This window comes from Biomphalaria glabrata, chromosome 6 (assembly GCF_947242115.1).
Source record: "Biomphalaria glabrata chromosome 6, xgBioGlab47.1, whole genome shotgun sequence".
Lineage (NCBI taxonomy): Eukaryota > Metazoa > Mollusca > Gastropoda > Planorbidae > Biomphalaria > Biomphalaria glabrata.
The window spans coordinates 19,648,623-19,668,279 of NC_074716.1; the positions used below are offsets into that span (position 1 = coordinate 19,648,623).

At 31.0% G+C, this 19,657-nt stretch overlaps 2 protein-coding genes across 9 annotated transcripts in view; one reads left to right on the top strand and one right to left on the bottom strand.

Annotated features, from left to right (window-relative positions):
- Positions 1-17,127, bottom strand: LOC106064565 (SH3 domain-containing kinase-binding protein 1-like). Of its 7 annotated transcripts, none has more exons than XM_056031634.1 (15): positions 16,968-17,127; positions 13,853-14,010; positions 13,632-13,764; positions 13,351-13,448; positions 13,122-13,260; positions 11,387-11,514; positions 10,834-10,903; positions 10,379-10,566; positions 10,052-10,163; positions 9,153-9,353; positions 7,604-7,777; positions 6,933-7,030; positions 4,590-4,733; positions 3,936-4,050; positions 1-3,328 (listed from the first exon to the last, which is right to left on the bottom strand). In XM_056031634.1, coding segments are annotated over exons 1-15 (2,043 nt in total). In that variant the 5' UTR covers positions 16,969-17,127; the 3' UTR covers positions 1-3,044. The 7 variants fall into 7 exon arrangements, with proteins under 7 accessions (XP_055887609.1, XP_055887606.1, XP_055887608.1 ...); XM_056031631.1 differs by having other exon boundaries at positions 6,918-7,030; XM_056031633.1 differs by lacking the exon at positions 16,968-17,127 and adding an exon at positions 16,667-16,803 and having other exon boundaries at positions 6,918-7,030.
- LOC106064567 (uncharacterized) overlaps positions 16,822-19,657 on the top strand; it is a 16,623-nt gene continuing 13,787 nt past the window's right edge. For both annotated transcript variants that reach the window (XR_008778324.1, XM_056031642.1), the window contains exon 1: positions 16,822-16,915. The gene's annotated coding sequence lies outside the window, so the exon portion shown is untranslated. The remainder of the gene's footprint in view (positions 16,916-19,657) is intronic.

Sequence of the window (19,657 nt, forward strand, 5' to 3'; positions counted from 1 at the left end):
TAAAGTAAACAGGGATGTATTCTTGTTCATATCATAGCATCAAAGACATAACACATCCTAGCTAGACATTCTCAAATTCAGTCATACAGAACATGTGTGTGTATATTTATATCTATTTACATCTAGAGACAAGCAAACACTCACACTGGAGTCGATACTCAAGTAAAAAAAAAAAAATCATAAGGCAAAGCATGATCTTTCCTCCCCATTTTGACAATAATACTTTTAATAATTTTTATAATAAATTAACTTCATTGAATAGTGGACATATAAAAACATGCTCATGTCTACATAGAGGAATAAAACCAATTTGGAGATAAGAGAGTAGTATTGCTTGCTAGCAACCAACTAAGAATTTTTAAAAATCCTTTTAAAATGTGGTTTTCAACAAACTTATAAAAAAAGGGGAAGGGCAAAGGTGATATAGAATAAACAAAACTAAGTAGGTTATGTGGTCAAGTTATTTTATAACCCAGAAAGAAAAATAAACAAACAGGAAGAGACACATTTTAAAAAGACAACAATCATGAATGATGGACTAGTATAGAGCACATTGAAAAACACAAGACTGCTAATTAGCTTGAAGTATCCCAAATTGAATCAAAGTCAATTAAGCCAAAAATAAATAAGTGAAGTTTTCAAATAAAAATGAAGATTCTAAAGCCCTAACAACTTACAAACAAAAATGTTGATATTTCATTTCAAACTAATTAGGCCTAAAAAAAAACAACTACCATGAAGTAAATAAAAGGTAGAATCAAGTCAGTGCTTATTTTACGAGATTTGGAAAACTGTGAATCTGGCTGAAAATGTAATTGACAAAGCATTAAAAAGATTTATAAAAGAATTTTTTGTAGAACTTAAAGGAATGTTGTACAAATACCTACCCTACAGTAGAAATAAAGGTAAGGACTCAATTGCATGCTATGAATAAAGATGAGCATGTTATCATTGGAACTTCAAGTATTTGACATCACAATTGTATGTTGTTACTTCAACACAAAGGAATGGTTAAGTATTTTAAAGCCAAACATTATTTTCAACCACTATATAAAAGTATGTTTTTTAACATGTAGAATTTCTTAAGAAATATGTTAATATCAAAGCTAGTGTGCCTCACATGTGAAGTTAATACATACTTTGAATGCAAGCAAGGAACTATCTGAATAGAATATTAACTTCTATATGTTTAAGTACACTGCATGTAGGCGAGTCAAAATCATAAGAAAGAATGGAAGCCCCTGACCCACAAGAGACACATACTAATGTAGCCATATTGTAAACTTTTAAGTGGAGTTGAGAATGTATATGGGAACACTAGTCTATATTCTGAGTGTGTTCCAAATGAGCAAGTATCATTTATGCGCACACACACACAGGCTTAAGAGGAGGTGAATATATATATATATTTGTGTGTGTGTGTGTGTGTTTCCACTACAATCATCATTGTGAAATCAAAAACTTTTCTCACTAACCTATTTCTCTTTGTATACATTATTGTTTTGTAAAGTTAAAATCAAACTAAAAACTATTAAAAAAAGCCAACTTGTCCATTAAATAACATTGATGAAACACATCTAGCTTTAAGGTGAATTGTAACTTTTCTTAACCCCACACTCAGACTCACTTGGAAGAAAGAAAATAACTCTACAAATGTTGTTAGTTAGTAAGAATGACTCATTTGAAGTCAACCCCTTTAGTTCTATAACAAGTTTCATGCAATAACAAAGTCACATTTGAGCAGAATTAACAAAACAATTTTCTTCATTGCTCTTTAAAAAAAAAAGAATCTAGATCTGGAATAGAGAGTAACTTGCAGAACCACAAAAAGCTACAAGGTTTATATCTTTCCTTAAGTTAAGACAAGTTTGTAAATCAATACACTGGTCATACATGAATATAAAAAAAAAAATGAAATATTTGAAAGAAAGTCTTATGCTACTTCAACAATCTAACTCATCTGGAAGGTAATTTATTCCATAAGAGAGGAAATGTACATGCAATTTATTGTTTGATTGTACCATATCAGCAGAAAGTCCAATTCCATAGGTATACACACTGGCCTTAAAAATGACAACCAATATTTGAATGTATAAAAAAAAAAAAAAAAAAAGAGAGAAAGAGTAATGTTCACAAATATGAAGGAGAGATGTGCCCAGATTTATTTCTGAAGAAAGAACAATTAAAAAGATAAGCAAAATTGGCAGACTGACAATAGCAGAAAAACTGGTCACAAGAACAACCTACACAGAAGATAATTCTTGACATAGCCTACCCACAGGCTTAAAAAGGTTGAAAGTATTATTTCTGATAACTTTTTTTAGCATTGAACTTATTAAAGAATTTATTAAAGCATATTTTAAAAATCTAATTCTTCTTATATTATTATTAGATTAACAAAGTTCATTTTTTGAATCTTTTTTTTTTATTGCAAAATAAACATGCCTTTAAAAAAACACTTAATATTTATAATTTGATATGTTTTGTTTTTTTCTAAATATCTATTTTTACTGTAATTCCTACAAAAAAAAAAACAACAAAAAAAAAAACAAAAAAAACAAGGAAATAAATGCCAGACAAATACAAATTTTAAAATATATATTTTTTTAAAGACTTTCGAATGGTAAGGTCCTATCTTGTTCACTTAGTGTTTTCCTTATAAAGAAAGTAGTGTTAACACATTTTGATAAAACAAAAAGATATGGCACCTTAGTAGAATATTTACTTGTTTGTTTGTTTTTTTAAATAGAATTCCCAACTCACAAGAATACAAAATAAGAGATCAAATGTAACAATTTTCTAAAAAAAATGAGACAAAAATAAAAAGTTTAGACATTGATTTCAATAACAAACTCTAAAGGTTATCTTTTTTTTTTTCTTTTTACCTGTACAATTTATTAGAACAAGCTTGTTAGCATCCAGAAATCACAGAAATATACAATTGTGTCCAAAAGAGAGAGGCAGACAAAACACACACTGAACATGTATAAAGAGCCATTCATGAATGTTGATAAATAGATTTTAAGAAATACTAATTGCATCATTCAAACATTCGTCTCTGACATAAATTTCTTCACTCTCTCTATTTCCACTTGAGTGGTCAGCCTCAACTTCTTCTCCTCATCCACCTCATTCTCCAGTTCACGAAACTTTTTAGCATGCACATTCCTCATTGTTTCAAATTCTAGTTTTAATTTCTCATGCTCAGCTTTCAGTTCATTAAATGCAGTTTTGCTGACAGAGTTGGCCCTTAGTTCCTGCATCTCTTTTTGTAGTTGCTCTATCAATTTGTTCACTGGGCTACTTAATGCTGGACTAGCAGGCAACCCTAGTCAAACAGAAAAGGAAAGCATTTTGTACAAATAAAAACATTTTTGTTTTAAGTCTTTTGGGTATCTAAAAACAAGTGATTTTCTTTTACTGTATGATCCTCTGTTGTAAGGCATGATGTATGAGTATGAGATGCGAGGCAATAATAGTGTCTACGGAGTCTAGGCTTGACATGTGTTGTTAATTTGAACAGGTACATGTGAAAACGTACAAAAAAAGGTATTTAAGGCCTAATTTAGTAGGTGTTAGTCAATTAGTTGGAGTTTGGAGAGTTAGTTTGAAAGATGGAGCTGCAGAGAGAATAGAGTTGGAGATGTATTGTAAAAGTATTTGTATAATAAATACATAGAAACTACTACAATATTAAGACTTGTCCTTGCTGTTATGGAAAGAACTTGCATCATAACAAAAAGTGTATCCATAAAGCATTTTAAGATTTTTTATTTATTGTGTTCAATATTAAAATCATAATCACATAACCATGAACCAGCACCCTCAAGAACTAACAAAAACACACTCCACTCAACAGTACGATTATATTTATAGCTAAAGGTTTTATTCCATGACTGAAGCATCTTACTTGAAAAAAGAAGGGATTGGTTTACCTTTATTAGTATTAGGTTCAGGTGGTCGAGGCGGTGGTGCACTTTGGTCTTTGTGTGCAGGTGGTGCTGATGTAGGTAATGAAGGTGCCTCTGGTTCTGATGGAGGTTGAGGTTGCTAGACAAATAGACATGGATTTTGTTTATGTCTAAGGGCATCATACAACAAAAAAATTATTTAGTTTCATACCGCAAACTAAGAGCAACATGTTTTCTGTATTCAATGGATAAATAATAATTTTTTTTTAAACCTAGTTCATCTATGAATATATACATATATATTTTTAAAAGTAATTTAAGGCATTTTTATAAGAAGAAATCACAAAAACAAATTATGAATGTGTATTTTAAAATTTCAAATGTTTTCTTCCTTCTAAGGTTATAGAAAATGATTTTTTTTTTAAATTTATTAAGACTAAACTTTTAAAAGTAATGAACAAACAGATAGAGCTAGATTAAAATAAAAATCCACTATAAGCACTTTATTTATTCATGTTATTTACAAACCAAGACAAATAAAAGAAAAAATTCTTTGATGAGAGGACAATGTTAAATTAAAATAACATAAAAGAATTGATTAGTTATAGCAAAATGAAAACTGAATATAAATACATTATCTTCACTTGAACTTAGTCCCCTTGAAAGAAACATACTTACATGTTTTATTTCTTTAGAGGGTAAAAGAACATGAGGTTTTTCAGGCCTATCTGGCAAATGTTTATCAGTTTGTGAGTAGGATTTGTCTGAGACAGAATAGTTGTTTTTACAATCATCCACTAGCTCAGACTCTTTATCCCCATCCTTTATGGTTAATAGAAAGAATAAAGAGAGTATAAGAGACTACAGGATATAAAATAAGTGAAAGGTCAAGCCAAAGTGTAACCTATGAGATGAAGCAAATAAAGAAAAAAAAAGTTAAAAGCAATATCTGTCTATGATTATGATGGATGATTATTTGAGTGGAAAAATACAATATACTCTATACCTTCTAGGATAAAATAGTTCTAAACATTAAATATCCTTATCAACGTTTCTCATCCTTGTTATCCTAAAAACTCCCTGTTTAGAATTTCTATTGCCACACATCCCTCCAACTTTTGCTAATATACACACAGTGCATTTCTTCCAAGTGCTCCCCCTCCCTCCCAAGCAGGTAGAAGGGTAATACCAGGGACATCCCAGGTTGAGAAACAGTGATCATTAAACTTGTTTCAATGGAATAACTATAGAACCAATGCACAAACACTACAAGAGAAGCATCCAATGAAACAACAGCTCCAAAGCCAATGCACATAACAAGAAAACATGTTTACTTCCCACACACATGCATGCAGTTTCTACCTGACATCAACACACATTTGACAAGGAGATCATGAACATTAGTAAAGGTCAGAATACCTTTACCTTTATATACCTTTATATACCCAATAACACAATACTTGGAAAAAATAATCCACAAGACTTGGAGAAATTATCTTGAAATACCATTCTTTGTTGTCATTTAATGTTTAAGAACAGATTTCAATGCAATTAAAGTATATTCATTGCATGTTTTAAGTTGAAGTTTTGTGATGAGTAAAATAGTGAAACACTGAGCAGTTAATGCAATCAATACTTTTCTTCAACCACTCAAAACACCTTTAAGCAACATATAGGAAGTAAGCCTTTTTTAAAAAATGCACTTACTATACAACCATAAGTTTGTTATATTCTAAGCTTTTACTAGTAATTCCCAAACCAAAAGATCAGATTATGTAATAGACACAACAGTAGCACATATACAATACCAAGTCAATACTCTAGAAATGATCGTTTCAAAAAAGGATAAAGATTTGACTTAGGAAAGTATTATGTTTTAAAGAAAATCATTATTGAGTTGTTTTTTTTTTACTTTTCTTTTTAAAAAAATCTTTTAATTTTTTTTATATTAAGATTTTTTTTTTTCAGAAAATTAAGTTTATTGAAAAAGAATTATAACTGTAAAAAAAAACATCTGCCTTTTGTCAATTTGAAAACAAAATCCCATTTGATTTGTATTTCAAAACAAAAAGCTACTTAAAATATGAAATAAGTTATTAGCTTTTTGAAGTACAAATAAAAAACTTTATGTCACATCCCATATTGACAAATTAATTTTCTTTATAATTTAAGAATTTCAAAGCCATAACTAGTAAAAAGTATGTTGACATGATAACCAGAGATTGGAAGAATCAAACACACTGAGACAAAAAAAAGTGGCACAATACACAGTTGTTTTTTTATGGGAAGTGTGCATTGCCCTCCAGTAATGACATGCCAACACAAAATTGTGGCTCTAAAGAGAATAAGTTTCCACTTAAAATTTGTGAGAAGACTTGGGTTAGTGAACAGACAAATGTAATTTAGAGGTGGAGGGACAAAGGGTGGGATGGAGATCAAAGGAAAACTAAGGCTGAATTCCATTCTGCATGACATCAGACAAGGGAGATACACTCATTTCACTTACAGTGTGTGCCCTCATCCAGGTATAACACATTAAAGATTATCTAATACACAAACTATTAGAATTTGGCTTGATTAGTAATTTATTGCATTGGAAAGAATAAAATAGTGGGGAAAAAAGGCTTTTAAGCAGTACTGTATTAAGTATTTAAGTTACTAATTACTAAATATAACTTTAATTTCCAATTGAGCATTTTCACTTTGCCAAGATAAAAAAACATCTATATTCTAAGAATAACTATGCAATAATACCATACTAGTAGTCTATATATAGTTTATAATAAAGTTAAATTCATTTAAACTGTCATACTTTGTTTTATGTCACAACCAGGCTATTCACTTAAGTATTTAATTTCAAAAGCTCTAATCACTATGTTTATCTTAATAGCTCAAATTACTTTGTCCTGTAATAAAAAGTGTATCCATGGTAAGCTAAACTACATTTTGGTACACTATTAGTGATAAGGTAAATATGAGATCTAGAAAACATGCAAGCATGCATACATTAAGTGTAAGAACCGTGGAAGGAGGACGTTTCTTGGGACCCTTGGCTCTGTTAGCAGTCAGATGGGTCAATTTTTGTCCAGCAGGCTCAATGCCATCAAAACTTCTGGAATCTGTTTTAATACAAATTAAAATAAGGAATGGTAGCAAAACATTTAAAATGTGATAAAAGTATCAAATACATCATGGGATGTTCATGTTTTACATTGCCCATTAGTGACACTTGTGTTTTAGAGGTTAACCAATGAAACAAAAACAACAACAATACATTTTAGTTAAGTGAATCATGATTTAAAATAAAATATATAGTTGAAATTACTGCTAAACATGCAATAGAATTCCATTATGGAATATGCCTAAATAAGAAATAATGTGTAATTTAGTAGAAATTAGTACCTTTTGAGACTAATTGTGTACATGTTTAAAGGTTATCAGGGTTAATAGAGCTAAATAATTAATTGACTGATTCACAATTAAAGCTCCCAATGTGTTTCTAGCTTCCCCCTAGCTTATATAGCTACCTTAGCAACAGCGGGTTAGAGGCCACAATTTATGTGCTGTCTCACTTTGTACTAAACATTATGTTAAAGGCCACATTTAGTGCTAGCTCTCTGACTTTGTGACAAAGTGTAATAACTGGAACTAGTAAATTGTCCTTGAGGTTTAAATAGAATACTTATTCTTACCTTCAGTAATCCTTTCATCACAGTCTCCACTTACACTCTTTTCTTTGGATAACAGGGATCCTTTTTGAGACCCAGAAGATTCAATCTTCTGCTCAATTGGTTTTTGGTTTAAGGGTTTCTTTCCAATAGGTGGAGGAGCTACTGGTTTTTTGGTTATTGAAGGACCTAAACTCTCTGTAGACAAAAATAGCAAAATAAAAAAAACAACTGAACATTATAAAAGAAACCTGTTTGATAATGTTCACATTTATTTCTAGTCTGCATTGCTTAACACTAAATAATGACATATGTTAGAAATATTTATCATATTCTGTTCATAAATAAAAGAAAATACTGCTGCATATATACACACACATTTAATTATTTTAATTTTTTTACAAAAGAATGTTTTTATTATAACTGAGCATGTTTATCAAATATGTGCTTATAATTCTTAATTCTGCCATACAAAAGAATTTATTATTTCATACTTTTTATTTATAAATAACTTTTGACATTAAGCTACATTTCATAAAGGTCAGGATAAGATCAGAATTCAGTGATATGCATGCAAGCACCTTTGAAAATTCTTTTAGGGAATCAGAGTGCTGTTGTGCATCAAATGATCCCATTGACAGTTTGGAAGGATTTCTACCAACACACAGGACCACAATGGCATTGGCCATTACTTTGACTGGGTGTGTCATACACCTAGTGTGTAGTTCTCTGGTCCTAGCTAGACCAGCTATAAGCAGCCAAAGACTGTGCAACTATGGAAAATTTCTTAGTATTTCTATCATGTAATCACTTCTACTATGCAAGGACCTCCACTCCAGCCAAAGCATGCAAGCACCAGATCTGATAACAACTGAATCTCTTCATCCAGTTTAGACTTAAGAAGGACACCCCCAACCCCTTGAGGCAATGACTTTCCCATATTCTTTTGCTTGAGATTTCAGCAAGTTCTAATGACGTATTCTACAAAAATGTCATCTTAACCATAATATATCCATATATTTCTAATAAATGCTTATATTCAAAGTTAAAAAGCTTTCTAAAAAAATATTGTTAAATGCTACACTCCACTGAAGCTTGACTTAAGATTTGATGAACTAATAAAAAAACATGAATAAATTTTACTTAAAACATGACTCCACTCTTTGATTTGTAATTAAAGAAATCATCGAAAACACATAAAATCTACAAAATACACACAAGAAAGCTTTTAATACCATATTACAATTCTATTTCAGATTTAATCTTTGCTTTAAAGAAAATATTAAGGACTGTGAATATATTCACATCTAATCAAGTGGCAAGAGTCAAGTTTTGAAGGTGAAAAATAAAAACAAAACAAAAAACATTATCAAGAAGATGGTCAATGAAAGTATACTTTTAAATGAATGACAATTACAGATTTTTGTTTTGTCAATTAGTTTATCATACAAGAGTTACTTTTATATTTATAAATAGAAATTTATTTACCTTTTCATTTTCTCTAAGATACTGAACAAAACGCAAACAAACCAAAATTTTAAGAAAACAATAACACAACAAAACTTCTAAGCACCATAATAATAGTGTATTTTGCTTCTGGAGTCTGGTCTATATAGGACCATCGAGTCTTCATCTCTCATTTGCTCAACAGCTTCTAAGATACAAGAAAGTTCCCTAGACATCTGTGAACGTTTACTGAGACCAGGAGAATGTCGAGAAGAATGTGTCACAGAGTATTTCTTACCTTTTCTGGCATTAGAGAAACTGATATTTTCTGTATCAAAAAAAGTCAAAGCCTTAATTCACCCCTAAATAGATATATCTTTTTATGTGGTGCAGAGAATATCAATACATTGGAAGGACAGACAAAATCTACAGTAAATAATAAAGTTGTTTACCTTTGTAATAACATTAAAATGAATGCTTGTGTTAATGGGATGCTAATGGACTCATACAGTTATTACAATTGAATAGATCAATACAAAATATCCTCAAGACTTTTCTAGAAAGTATAACAAGCAGAAAAACTGAGACACAAGTTAAAATAATGTCATACATTCATTTTTTTTTTCATGGACAATGAACTGAAGACAAGTATATATATTCTGTCAAAAAAAGTGAAAGTTTTTCACTAGCGTTATATTCTGTCAAAAAAGTGACAGTTTTTCACTAGCGTTATATTCTGTCAAAAAAGTGACAGTTTTTCACTATCTTAACAAATTCAATGAACCAAAAAAGAAAAAATGTATTAAAAAATAGTCATTGAACTTTTGAAAAAATATGCCAACATCTTCACAAAGTTACCAGTGTTAAAGAATTATATACACATCTTCACAAAGATACTAATGTTAAAGAGTTATACACACATCTTCACAAAGTAACCAGTGATAAAGAATTAAACAAACATCATTAAAAAGATACTAGTATTATATTCATAAAAAAGTGATATATAGAAACAATCACTTAGTTTACCTGCTTTTATTTTATCATCAGAAGAGTTTAACATTGATTTCTCCGAAACTTTTACAGGAACACTCTGTTTAGTAGTATTGGTTGGTAGAGGTGGCTTTTTGGGTTTACTTGTCTAGGAAATATTTATAATATTGATTTTATGTCTAAATGTGCAGCAATATTAGTCAATTAAATCAATTAAAATGTGTAAAACAAGCTTTAAAATCAAATAATAATAATTTTAAAAATTTAAATTAACACCAACATTTGATACAAAATAAGACCAAACAAAAAGTTCTTCTTCATTTGATACAAAATAAGACCAAATAGTAGTTTAAAATTTCTTACTTCTTCATTTGGTAAGAGTTCAACAAAGTTGTCAGGAAACACACCCACTTTGCCGTGAAGTTCACCCTTCCACCAACCTTCATCTTCTAATTCCTTATCAAGTATTCTAATGATTTGACCTTCTACTAATGATAACTCGTCAGGCTGCTCAGCATTGTAAGAAAACCTGACTATAGCTCGCTCAAATGCTAAAAACAAAATTAATAAAAAAATATACATGTCTTAATTTCCAGTTTACCTAATTCATTCACTATTATACATAAATACAGTGTAATTTAAAAGAATTGAGTTTGGAACAAAAAAAATGACATTAAAACTAGATTGCTGTACTTCAGCATTCCTCCAATACTATATACTTGCAGTTAGAATGTGACTGCATTCTAATTTGAAATGAGAAATAAATCAATAAATTTTGTAGAAGACCAAATGAATGCACCAGCCTTTAAAGTACTTACTGTTTTGTTTCTCTCTTTTAGCTACCTCTGGTGTTATCTCTGGCTCACCTTTACTGCCTGACTTGCCATCCTGTCAATGCAACCAGAAATACATTACACAACAACACATTAACATCAATTAATATCTTTTACCTTTTATTGGACAAATAATCAATTCTCTTAAATAGCTAACAATATAAAGGTTTATTCAAGAAGGTTTGCTGTTGTCTTGACCATATCCAATCAGTGTTTTAATATGTAAGGCCTAAACAAATGAAGCTTTACTTTGTAATTGCATATATAAAAACAAAATGATCATAGTAAAATACTGTTTTAAAATGAAGAAGAGTGCTCTGGTTAACTTAGAAATCCGAAACTGTTTAATACTGAGTAAAGGTTTTACAAAATGACATAGCAAATGATACAGTCAATAAGAAAAGACATACATAATAAATAGCATAGCAGATTGTAAACTTTAACAAAATGCTGTATTACATTTTTTAAGACATAAATAGCAGTTTGGTCAATATAAAATTTTGAGTGAAAAAAAAAAATTAAACAAAAATGAAATTACCTCCTTTTTCCCTGAATCTGCAGTCGGCCTTAATTTGATTGGCCCCCCTCCAAATATATTTCCAAGTCCTACTCCAACTATTTTCTTCCCTTTGATTGCCTGAAAATTTTCATCTTTTCCTTGAGATTCTAAAACAATATCAAGAATATTTCAAATCAGTGATGGAAACAGACTGAACAAAACAATGTGTCACTGAATAGTTTAAAACATTTATAAAATGTAATTATATTGAAACTTTTTCTTTACAAGCACACATACAGACAAAACTGCATGAAAATAATTTTCCACAGTCAGGAGAACTTTGACAGCTTTTTTCTTCTTTTTGCACAGCACAACTAGCTTTATTTCTAATCTTGGTTATCTGAATACAATAGATGAATACTTTAAATGATGTGGCCACATCTCTCTAAAAAAAAACTTTAAAGAAGTGGTGTGTTTTGACTTCTTTAAATACTTCATAAACATGAGCTACTATTTTGTTTGTTTCACTGAATCTTGTTATTAAAACTGAATAAAAAAGGAACTGGAACTCCACTAAAAATGCTTAAACAGGAAACTGTGAGAAAGCTTTTCAATTTCTGCTGAGTTCTTAAACAAGAGCAACCAAATGAGGAGCAATGCTTAAGAAAAAGAGAAAACTCAGCAATAGAACTGCATATTAAGGTTTATTGTGTTTCACATTATCTTTTATGATGGCATACTTGGCAGTTGCAGGTTGTTTGCTAGAACCTGGCTAGGACATAAGGAGGTCATGTCCTCCATCTGGCAGGCATTGGCCTAAAGTGTCAAATTGTCAGGCATTTTAACAACATTTCTAAATATCTAGCAATTACTTTATATCTTCTGTATGAATTGCTCAAGCTCACCAATAGACAGTAGTAAGGTGACAATTTTTTTTTTGACAAGCTCCATCTTGAACTAGTGTTCATTTGTTCAAGGATATTCAAAAGAAACCAGTAACTCAAAATTCGCCAAGATCTACTAGTGTTTATTTAGCATTCTGAGGCATAAAAATAATAATAAAGTTAAACAAGGCACTTATGCTAGCCAATATGCAGTGGTCAAGAGAGGGAAATTAAACAAAGAGAGACACTTTCCTCACTATCTGAAAAAAAAAAAAGTCCTGCGTGGAGTTCCATAAGTACATTTGCACTAATGAATGAACAACTGTTCAATAATAACTTATAGAATTTCTGAAAATCATTGTCTAGATTCTTTATCTAGACTAGATCTATTGATATAGAAATAATCTAAATTAAAATGATCTAGGTCACTACTCCAAACTGAAACTCTATCTATAACTAGGAGTAGTAGACCCAGAAAAACCTGTACTAAAAAAAATAATCCAGAAAATAGATCATTCATTTATATTTAATTTGAAAAAAAAAAAGGTTATACATCTAAATATCAATAAATTTAAAATCAATCTAGATCTATGAGCTATTAGATATAGATCTACTCTAGACTATCTACTTGAAGTGAAACTGAATGTGCGCACATTATTGCAATTTATAAAGCAATTATAGTAGTTTGCATTTTTTGGAAAAGGGAAAATAATAAATCTAGATGTTTGTTTTCATTAAAAAAAAATATTTTGAATTATTTGTTTGAGAAATATTTCCCCAACCATATGTCAGAAAATTGAGCATGGGGAAATTCAAAACTATCATTACTTTACAAATGTATGTGATGCATGTTAAAGTATGTAAAACTATTTCGGGATGTTAGTTTTCACCTGATGTTTTATCTTTATCTTCAGAGTTGGTCTGTCCACTCTCATCTGAAGAAGACTGTTCCTCAATCATTTCAACAAAATTGGAAGGGAAGACGCCATGCTTCCCATTGAGAGACCCTTCCCACCAGCCTTCCTCAACCTGAACAAAAATGTTGACAAAACTTAGGTAAGACCACTTAATACTCAATAAACAGTATTAGAGAAAATGAATGTGCACTGGCTCCCTAACCTGTTTGTGGAATTCAATGATATCTCCCACTTGTAGCTCAAGTTCATCATCATTTTCTTTTTTATATTCAAAGAGAACTTTACACTTTTTTTTCTTCTCTGAAAATATTAAGAGATGAAATTAATACCTAAAAAAAATAATAAATAAATAATAAAGATTACAAAATAAAATGAAATTATATATATATTATATAAGTCTGTAGATGAGCTCAATATATTTTGTAAAATTTCCTTTTCAATGTCAAGCAATTAAATGTTACCAATAAGTACATTGATCAATACCTTTCTTTTTAGGAACGACACTTATAGGTACACCATCCTTAAATTTATTGGCTAATTCTCTAACAGATTTACGTTGTGTGGCTTCTCGTTTCTCTTCTTTTTTTGAAGATGCTGGTTCACGTCTTTTTACTAACTAAAAGAAGAGAAAATTCCTTATTAGAAATAGACAAGGAAGAATGAATAAATCCTATTAATTAAGATTTTAAAAAGAATCAACTTACTTTGACAAAATTTTCTGGAAACATGCCCTTTTTCCCATTCAGTTCACCTTCCCACCACCCCCCTTCTGCTGTGACAACATTGGTAATGATATCCCCAACTTTAAGTGACAGCTCATCTTCTTGCTCGGCTTGATACTCAAACTCTACCACAGCTTCCACTGGTGAGAAATAAAGCATGAATTACAAAATTTGACAAGAACACTAGTGATTGGTTTGAGAAAGGATTTAACACAGCAATATGGTAGAGGAAAGACTATTCCCAAGGGACTAAGAAAGCTAACAGTAAGAGGATGAAGATGAACAGATTTTAGCAGAAAAATATATAATATAAATGGCCTAGCAGTCAAACTACTGACAAACAAACCTTGTCATTTACAGAAAATTAGCTTTTCTTTCTATTTTAGCTTAGTCAATTCAAGCATTCACTCAATTTAAATATTTGTTCAACCCACATGTTGATATTACTGATATTAAATGAACATGGCCCCAATCACATGATTGTAAATATTTCACAAATTTATTTGAAACAGAGGCTGCTAATTACCCATTCTAGAAATCTGAATTCATTTGATGAACATAAAATCATGCTAGAAGACTAAGTGGGTGAAAATGTGTCTGACATTTATCTAATGCATAAAAAGCACCTCCTAAAACAATATTACCTTAGCTTAACCAGCTGAACCACAAAAATGTTAAGTTGGTGTCAAACTAAGACTATTTCATTTATCTCCCAAAATGTTTGTAAACATTAATAGTTCAAAAATAATTATGTCACATAGGCTGTGCATAAAATACAAATTATGGTCAAATCAGAAAAATATTAAGATCATATCTATTTATTACTTTTACTTGCTAATGTTGGTAATCCCTGATATTTTATTTATTCTGTAATAATAATTTATATAGCTCTGTTAACAAACATAATTTAGTTTCTAAGGCTCAAAAAGCAATGAGAACATAAAAACATTTATAAACACAAGAGTTAAAATGCCAAACTGATACATTTTAGTTCTGAACATGTAGATTTCAATATATATCAGATGCATTGATTAAGAAATGTTAGATACATGTTTCTATTTAACTTTTAAATAGCATGTCATGTATAGAACAAATAAAGTTACTATTTCTATTGAGTATTACATTATTTGTAGTAAACTCTTGTAATATATGTTTTCAATATATGGCAATTTTCCACCTTAAAATGTATGGTATAGTCATGGAAGTCATTTTCCAATCCTATTTTAGGGGAGATATTCTATTGGTATCAAGCACTAAACAAGTGAACAGTCCAGAATCTAATAATACAGGCCAACAGTTGGGCATTATTTATTTTCTTTTTACATTTTTACAATAAAGAATAAGAAGCAAAATCAAAGACAAAAAAAAAAAAAAGCTGCAAAAAAAATTTTTTTTAAGGTTCTGTGATTCTCTGGGCTAAGTTATAAATAGATGCAAAACTTCAAAAAAAAAGTATTTTTCTCTCACTGTTAACACAATGATCTGGTGCTGATGTCTTTCAATCCACCCATCATCCTACTTTACTGCTGGAGTTATTCTAAAAGCCATTTTTATTTATCAGCAAAGTAACAATTACATTTTTTTTCTGAGGATTTGCAAGTTGGTAAATGAATGAAGCCTGTTTAAACATGATAAAACATTTATAAATAGAGCTATTTACATTATAGACCGATAAGCCTTAAAATCCTTTAACAAACAACAGTAACACATTTTATTTTCAAATTTCAGACCAAATTTTAAAGTATCAAACCTAAGATATTAGTACAGTACCTACTACTAGAAGTTTTAAAGATCTACTTTTATCTTTTCTTTTTACTTTTCCATTTTGAGCCAGACCTAGTAAGAGTAGGCTATTACTATATATATATATATAGTCTTTTATCGATACTCTAAAAACACAACTTCAAGAACACCTTAGAGACATTTTAAATTTTGTAACTAAACCCATTTCGATTCATTTCATTAACACGAATAATAGGGGTACCACTGATCTCCTCATCACTGCTATACAACAATGTAATAAATGTAGTGACAAAAACACCCATCTGTGGATTGAAAATAAACTTATCTACATGTAAGGCACCCTCCAACATCCAAACTCACAAGATTAACAACCAACACAATTTTACTTTAAAGGATACTCAACCCTTTTCCAATTTATCTTTGTCAGACATTACCGCCCCTTAAATTTTACAGCGCTTTTACACAAGAAAAGCTTATATTCTGCCTTGAAAGAGAACTTTTAAAGACTTAAATCTATTTTGTGTTAATTGTTTTTCTTTTTTGTTTGTTTTGTAGCTAATGAAGGACTTGTAGCCCAAATGTCCTATGTTTTTACTTGGTCCAGCAGGTTACCTATATGCATGTTTATTGAATTTTATATACAGTCATTCACTCCTACAGCAGTAAATCTTTGTTATACTTGAGTCTTTGAACTATCTATCTATTATATTTTATATACAGTATCTAATTCTAAATTCTAAATCCTAGGCTAAGATTAAAGATAGAGATTATGTTTGTTTTTATAGAATCTAGATCTGATCTATAATAAATAATAATACCATAATATATATTTCTTACTAGTCTTACTATGAATACTATGACAATGTTACCATGATTTACTACTTGAACTTATACTAAGTCCTAAGTTAATACTACTAATCTATAGATTATCATTATAGTATGATTATAGTTATAGGCATAATATAGGTCTAAGTCTAGTTATAGTATAGATCTAGACGCTAGATTATCTTTAATCTTATCTTATGACTTATATTTATATAATACAGACGTTACTTCAAAAAAGAAGATGGACTCATCTAGACTATTACTATGGTCACTATAGTCTAGTAGTATACTGTATAGAGTTTATTTAAATTATAGTTATAGACTAGAGCTAGTCTAGACTTATAATAATAGATCTACTAGTACTAGAGTCTAGTAAATAACACTTCCGTGATTGCGGTATCGAGACTAGAGACATGAAACTACATAAAACATAGACTAGAAAAGATAGAGATAACTCTCCCAGCTAGAATTTAAAAGGTAAGTTAAAAATATAAACAAATAGTTAATTAATTTTTACAATTTCTCTTACTCGATTAATGTATTCCAAAATAAATAAAAAAATCACTCATCAATAGGGTCAAGGCCGACGATCTGATAAACAGATGATCGACTAGATATTAAACTATTTACCATTTACTACAGAAAAAAAAAAGTTAAACAAATATGGCCGATGTCACGTGACCTTATTTTCTAAATACTGCCCAGGAGAAAAACTCTATAGTTTTCTGATTTAAATTCTAGAAAGTCTAGATCTAGAATATATGATTGTTTCATTTTGGAAAATACATAACAAAAAAAATTATAGAATACGAACGTGTTAAATAAACATAAACAAACTAAAATATAGATGAATATGAAATACGAATTTTAACAAAAAAATAATATTTGTTTTCTATCAACAGTGTAACATTTTGCAATTTCCACATCCTTATAAGGCAAGAAATGGCAAATGACTCACAAAATTTGCAGACAGTGGCCCTAAAATATAATTTAATGAGAAATATTCAAATATAGTAGTACATTCTACCCAAATTTAAATGTATATGTAGTTTTATGTATTAGTTTACATTTGTAATAAACATGAAAAAATGTTGTTGTTTTTCTATCGTTGCGGCTATTAATTTTTTTTTTTTTGAGATCTTGTAATCGAAAGAAAATCTTTTGTTCACATTGCTTGAATACCTCAAACCTTCGGTTCGATTTCTGAAAAAAAAAAAAAAAAAAAAAAACGGGAGGAGAAGTAAGGGAAGGAACGAAGCGTTTCGAAAGCGTGTACGTATTTTGTAAATAATCAATGACCCTTATATATAATTAATCTTCATTCATTCTATTAGCCAACCCAACTGATAATATTTTGTGTCGCATGCCTCATCCGCATCAAAATATCATCCAGCTAAGGAAAAAAATAAATAGTCAGTAGGCCTATATGAGGCAAAGGGGGAGGGGTACATGTTTCTGCTTTACAACTTGGACGTCCCCTCCTCCAACGTGTTTTAAAACTCTTTTTACAAATGTCCAACGTACTGCTTCAGAATCTGACCTTGTTACTCTATACGCCCTAACCCAATCATTTGGCAGCAGGCAGGGTTCGAACCAGGAACCATCGTAATTTAATGACTCCGAAGTTACAAAATGACCAGGTAGCCATGTTTTATTTTTACCCCTAACCCTACCCTCTTCAAAAGGATTCGAGGAATGGGCGAAGCCGGTCAATTTATTATTATTTTTTTTGAGGGGTAAAAATTATTATTATTATGATTAGATTTTAAGTAAAAGATGTTCATCTTCTAAGAAACTTTAAATATTGTTTACCTTTTCGCAAGATGCTTCTGCAACAAATATATCTATTCCAAACATTTTGTACAAGATAGTTTAAAACTTGTTCTTTAACGAGATTCTTCTTGTGTCAGAATGATTGAAATTCTACATCGTAATGTTGACGACTTTTTTTTTTTGTGACAAAAAAATGTCCGCGGCAAGACGTCTTACTTAACACGAAGATGATCTGACGACAATCCCGTCCCATACAGACGTACGTAGGGCTACACTTGGCCTACCTTAGATTTCCCTCCAATGCTGCTTCCATCTTTATTAGACCTAATTTGACTTGCGATTTTTAAAAACTATTGCAGTCTGATTGCAAGAAAATTCTTCAATATTGGCCTGTCCCTTTTTAATTTAACTTTTTTTTTTAATTATGCTCTTCTTTATACTAGCTAAATAGAGGGGGAACTTGCGGCATCTCCAAAACTATCTCTATTGAAAGGCATTTTAAAATGAATGATTTAGATCAGCCTTACTCAAAGTGACTGGCAACACTTACGACGATTAAGCCCATTGCAAAAGTAGGCCCAGATGCTATATTGTCTCCAATGTCTATCGGTATTTGCCATGAATCAAACTTTGGCCATAGCCGTGAGAAATATGAGCCAACAGGACAGTGGCCTGTCCGTACTGTGCTATAATAGCTTGCTCAGGCCTGGACAGCCTCCAACACGGGGAAGTGCGGTCAGGGAGCCTCATGTGCTCCCAGACTCCACGGGCTTTTTGGGACCTGTCCTCAAACCACTTTTCCATTTCTGTTTTTTTTTTTTTTTTTATTATATCCAGGGCATGATGAAAACTTACAACCTGTTTGGTGGTTGGAATTTGCCCTCCCTGGTGGGCCAAGGAGTCTGCAATAGTGTTGCCAGTTGCTTTATTTTGTGTGAAGCCATGATGACAGTGTCGATATTGGGGGGGGGCATGGTCCAGGGCTTTGCAAAGCCTGTAGTACAGGTTTTGAGTCAGTGACCACAACAATCTGTGTTGCCCTCAAATGTCCCTCGCCGAGTTGAGAGTCAATGACTTTTAAGGCTTCACTGATTGCCATGGCATCCGCATCAAAACTGCAAACACTACAACATGGTTCAAAGATTTGACTGAGTCAGAGCCAAGAAAGTCAATGTAGGCTCCATAGCCTGCTCTTCCAGAATCTATCAATGCCGACCCATCAGTATGTATGCACACGGTGCTCCCGCTGCGGGGAAGAAGAGGAAATCTTGCCTCATTTTCTGTTTGACTGCCCCAGACTTGCTGATCTCCGACTCGACAGGTCTGGGAAGCCAAAAATTCTCGGCCTGTATGGTGACATGTATGCACTACGCAAGACAGCAGGGTTTCTGTCCAGGGCTTTTGCAAGAGAGGATTTGAGCCTCTCAAGCCATCACTCAAATGGAG

Bases quoted from the DNA above. Each gene is read 5' to 3' on its own strand.
- LOC106064565 (XM_056031631.1), bottom strand. The intron at 13,449-13,631 runs GTATTGATCAAT...TAATATTTTCAG, and splicing joins TGTCGTTCCTAAAAAGAAAG to AGAAGAAAAAAAAGTGTAAA. The intron at 11,515-13,121 runs GTGAAAACTAAC...ATATTGTTTTAG, and splicing joins AGATAAAGATAAAACATCAG to AATCTCAAGGAAAAGATGAA.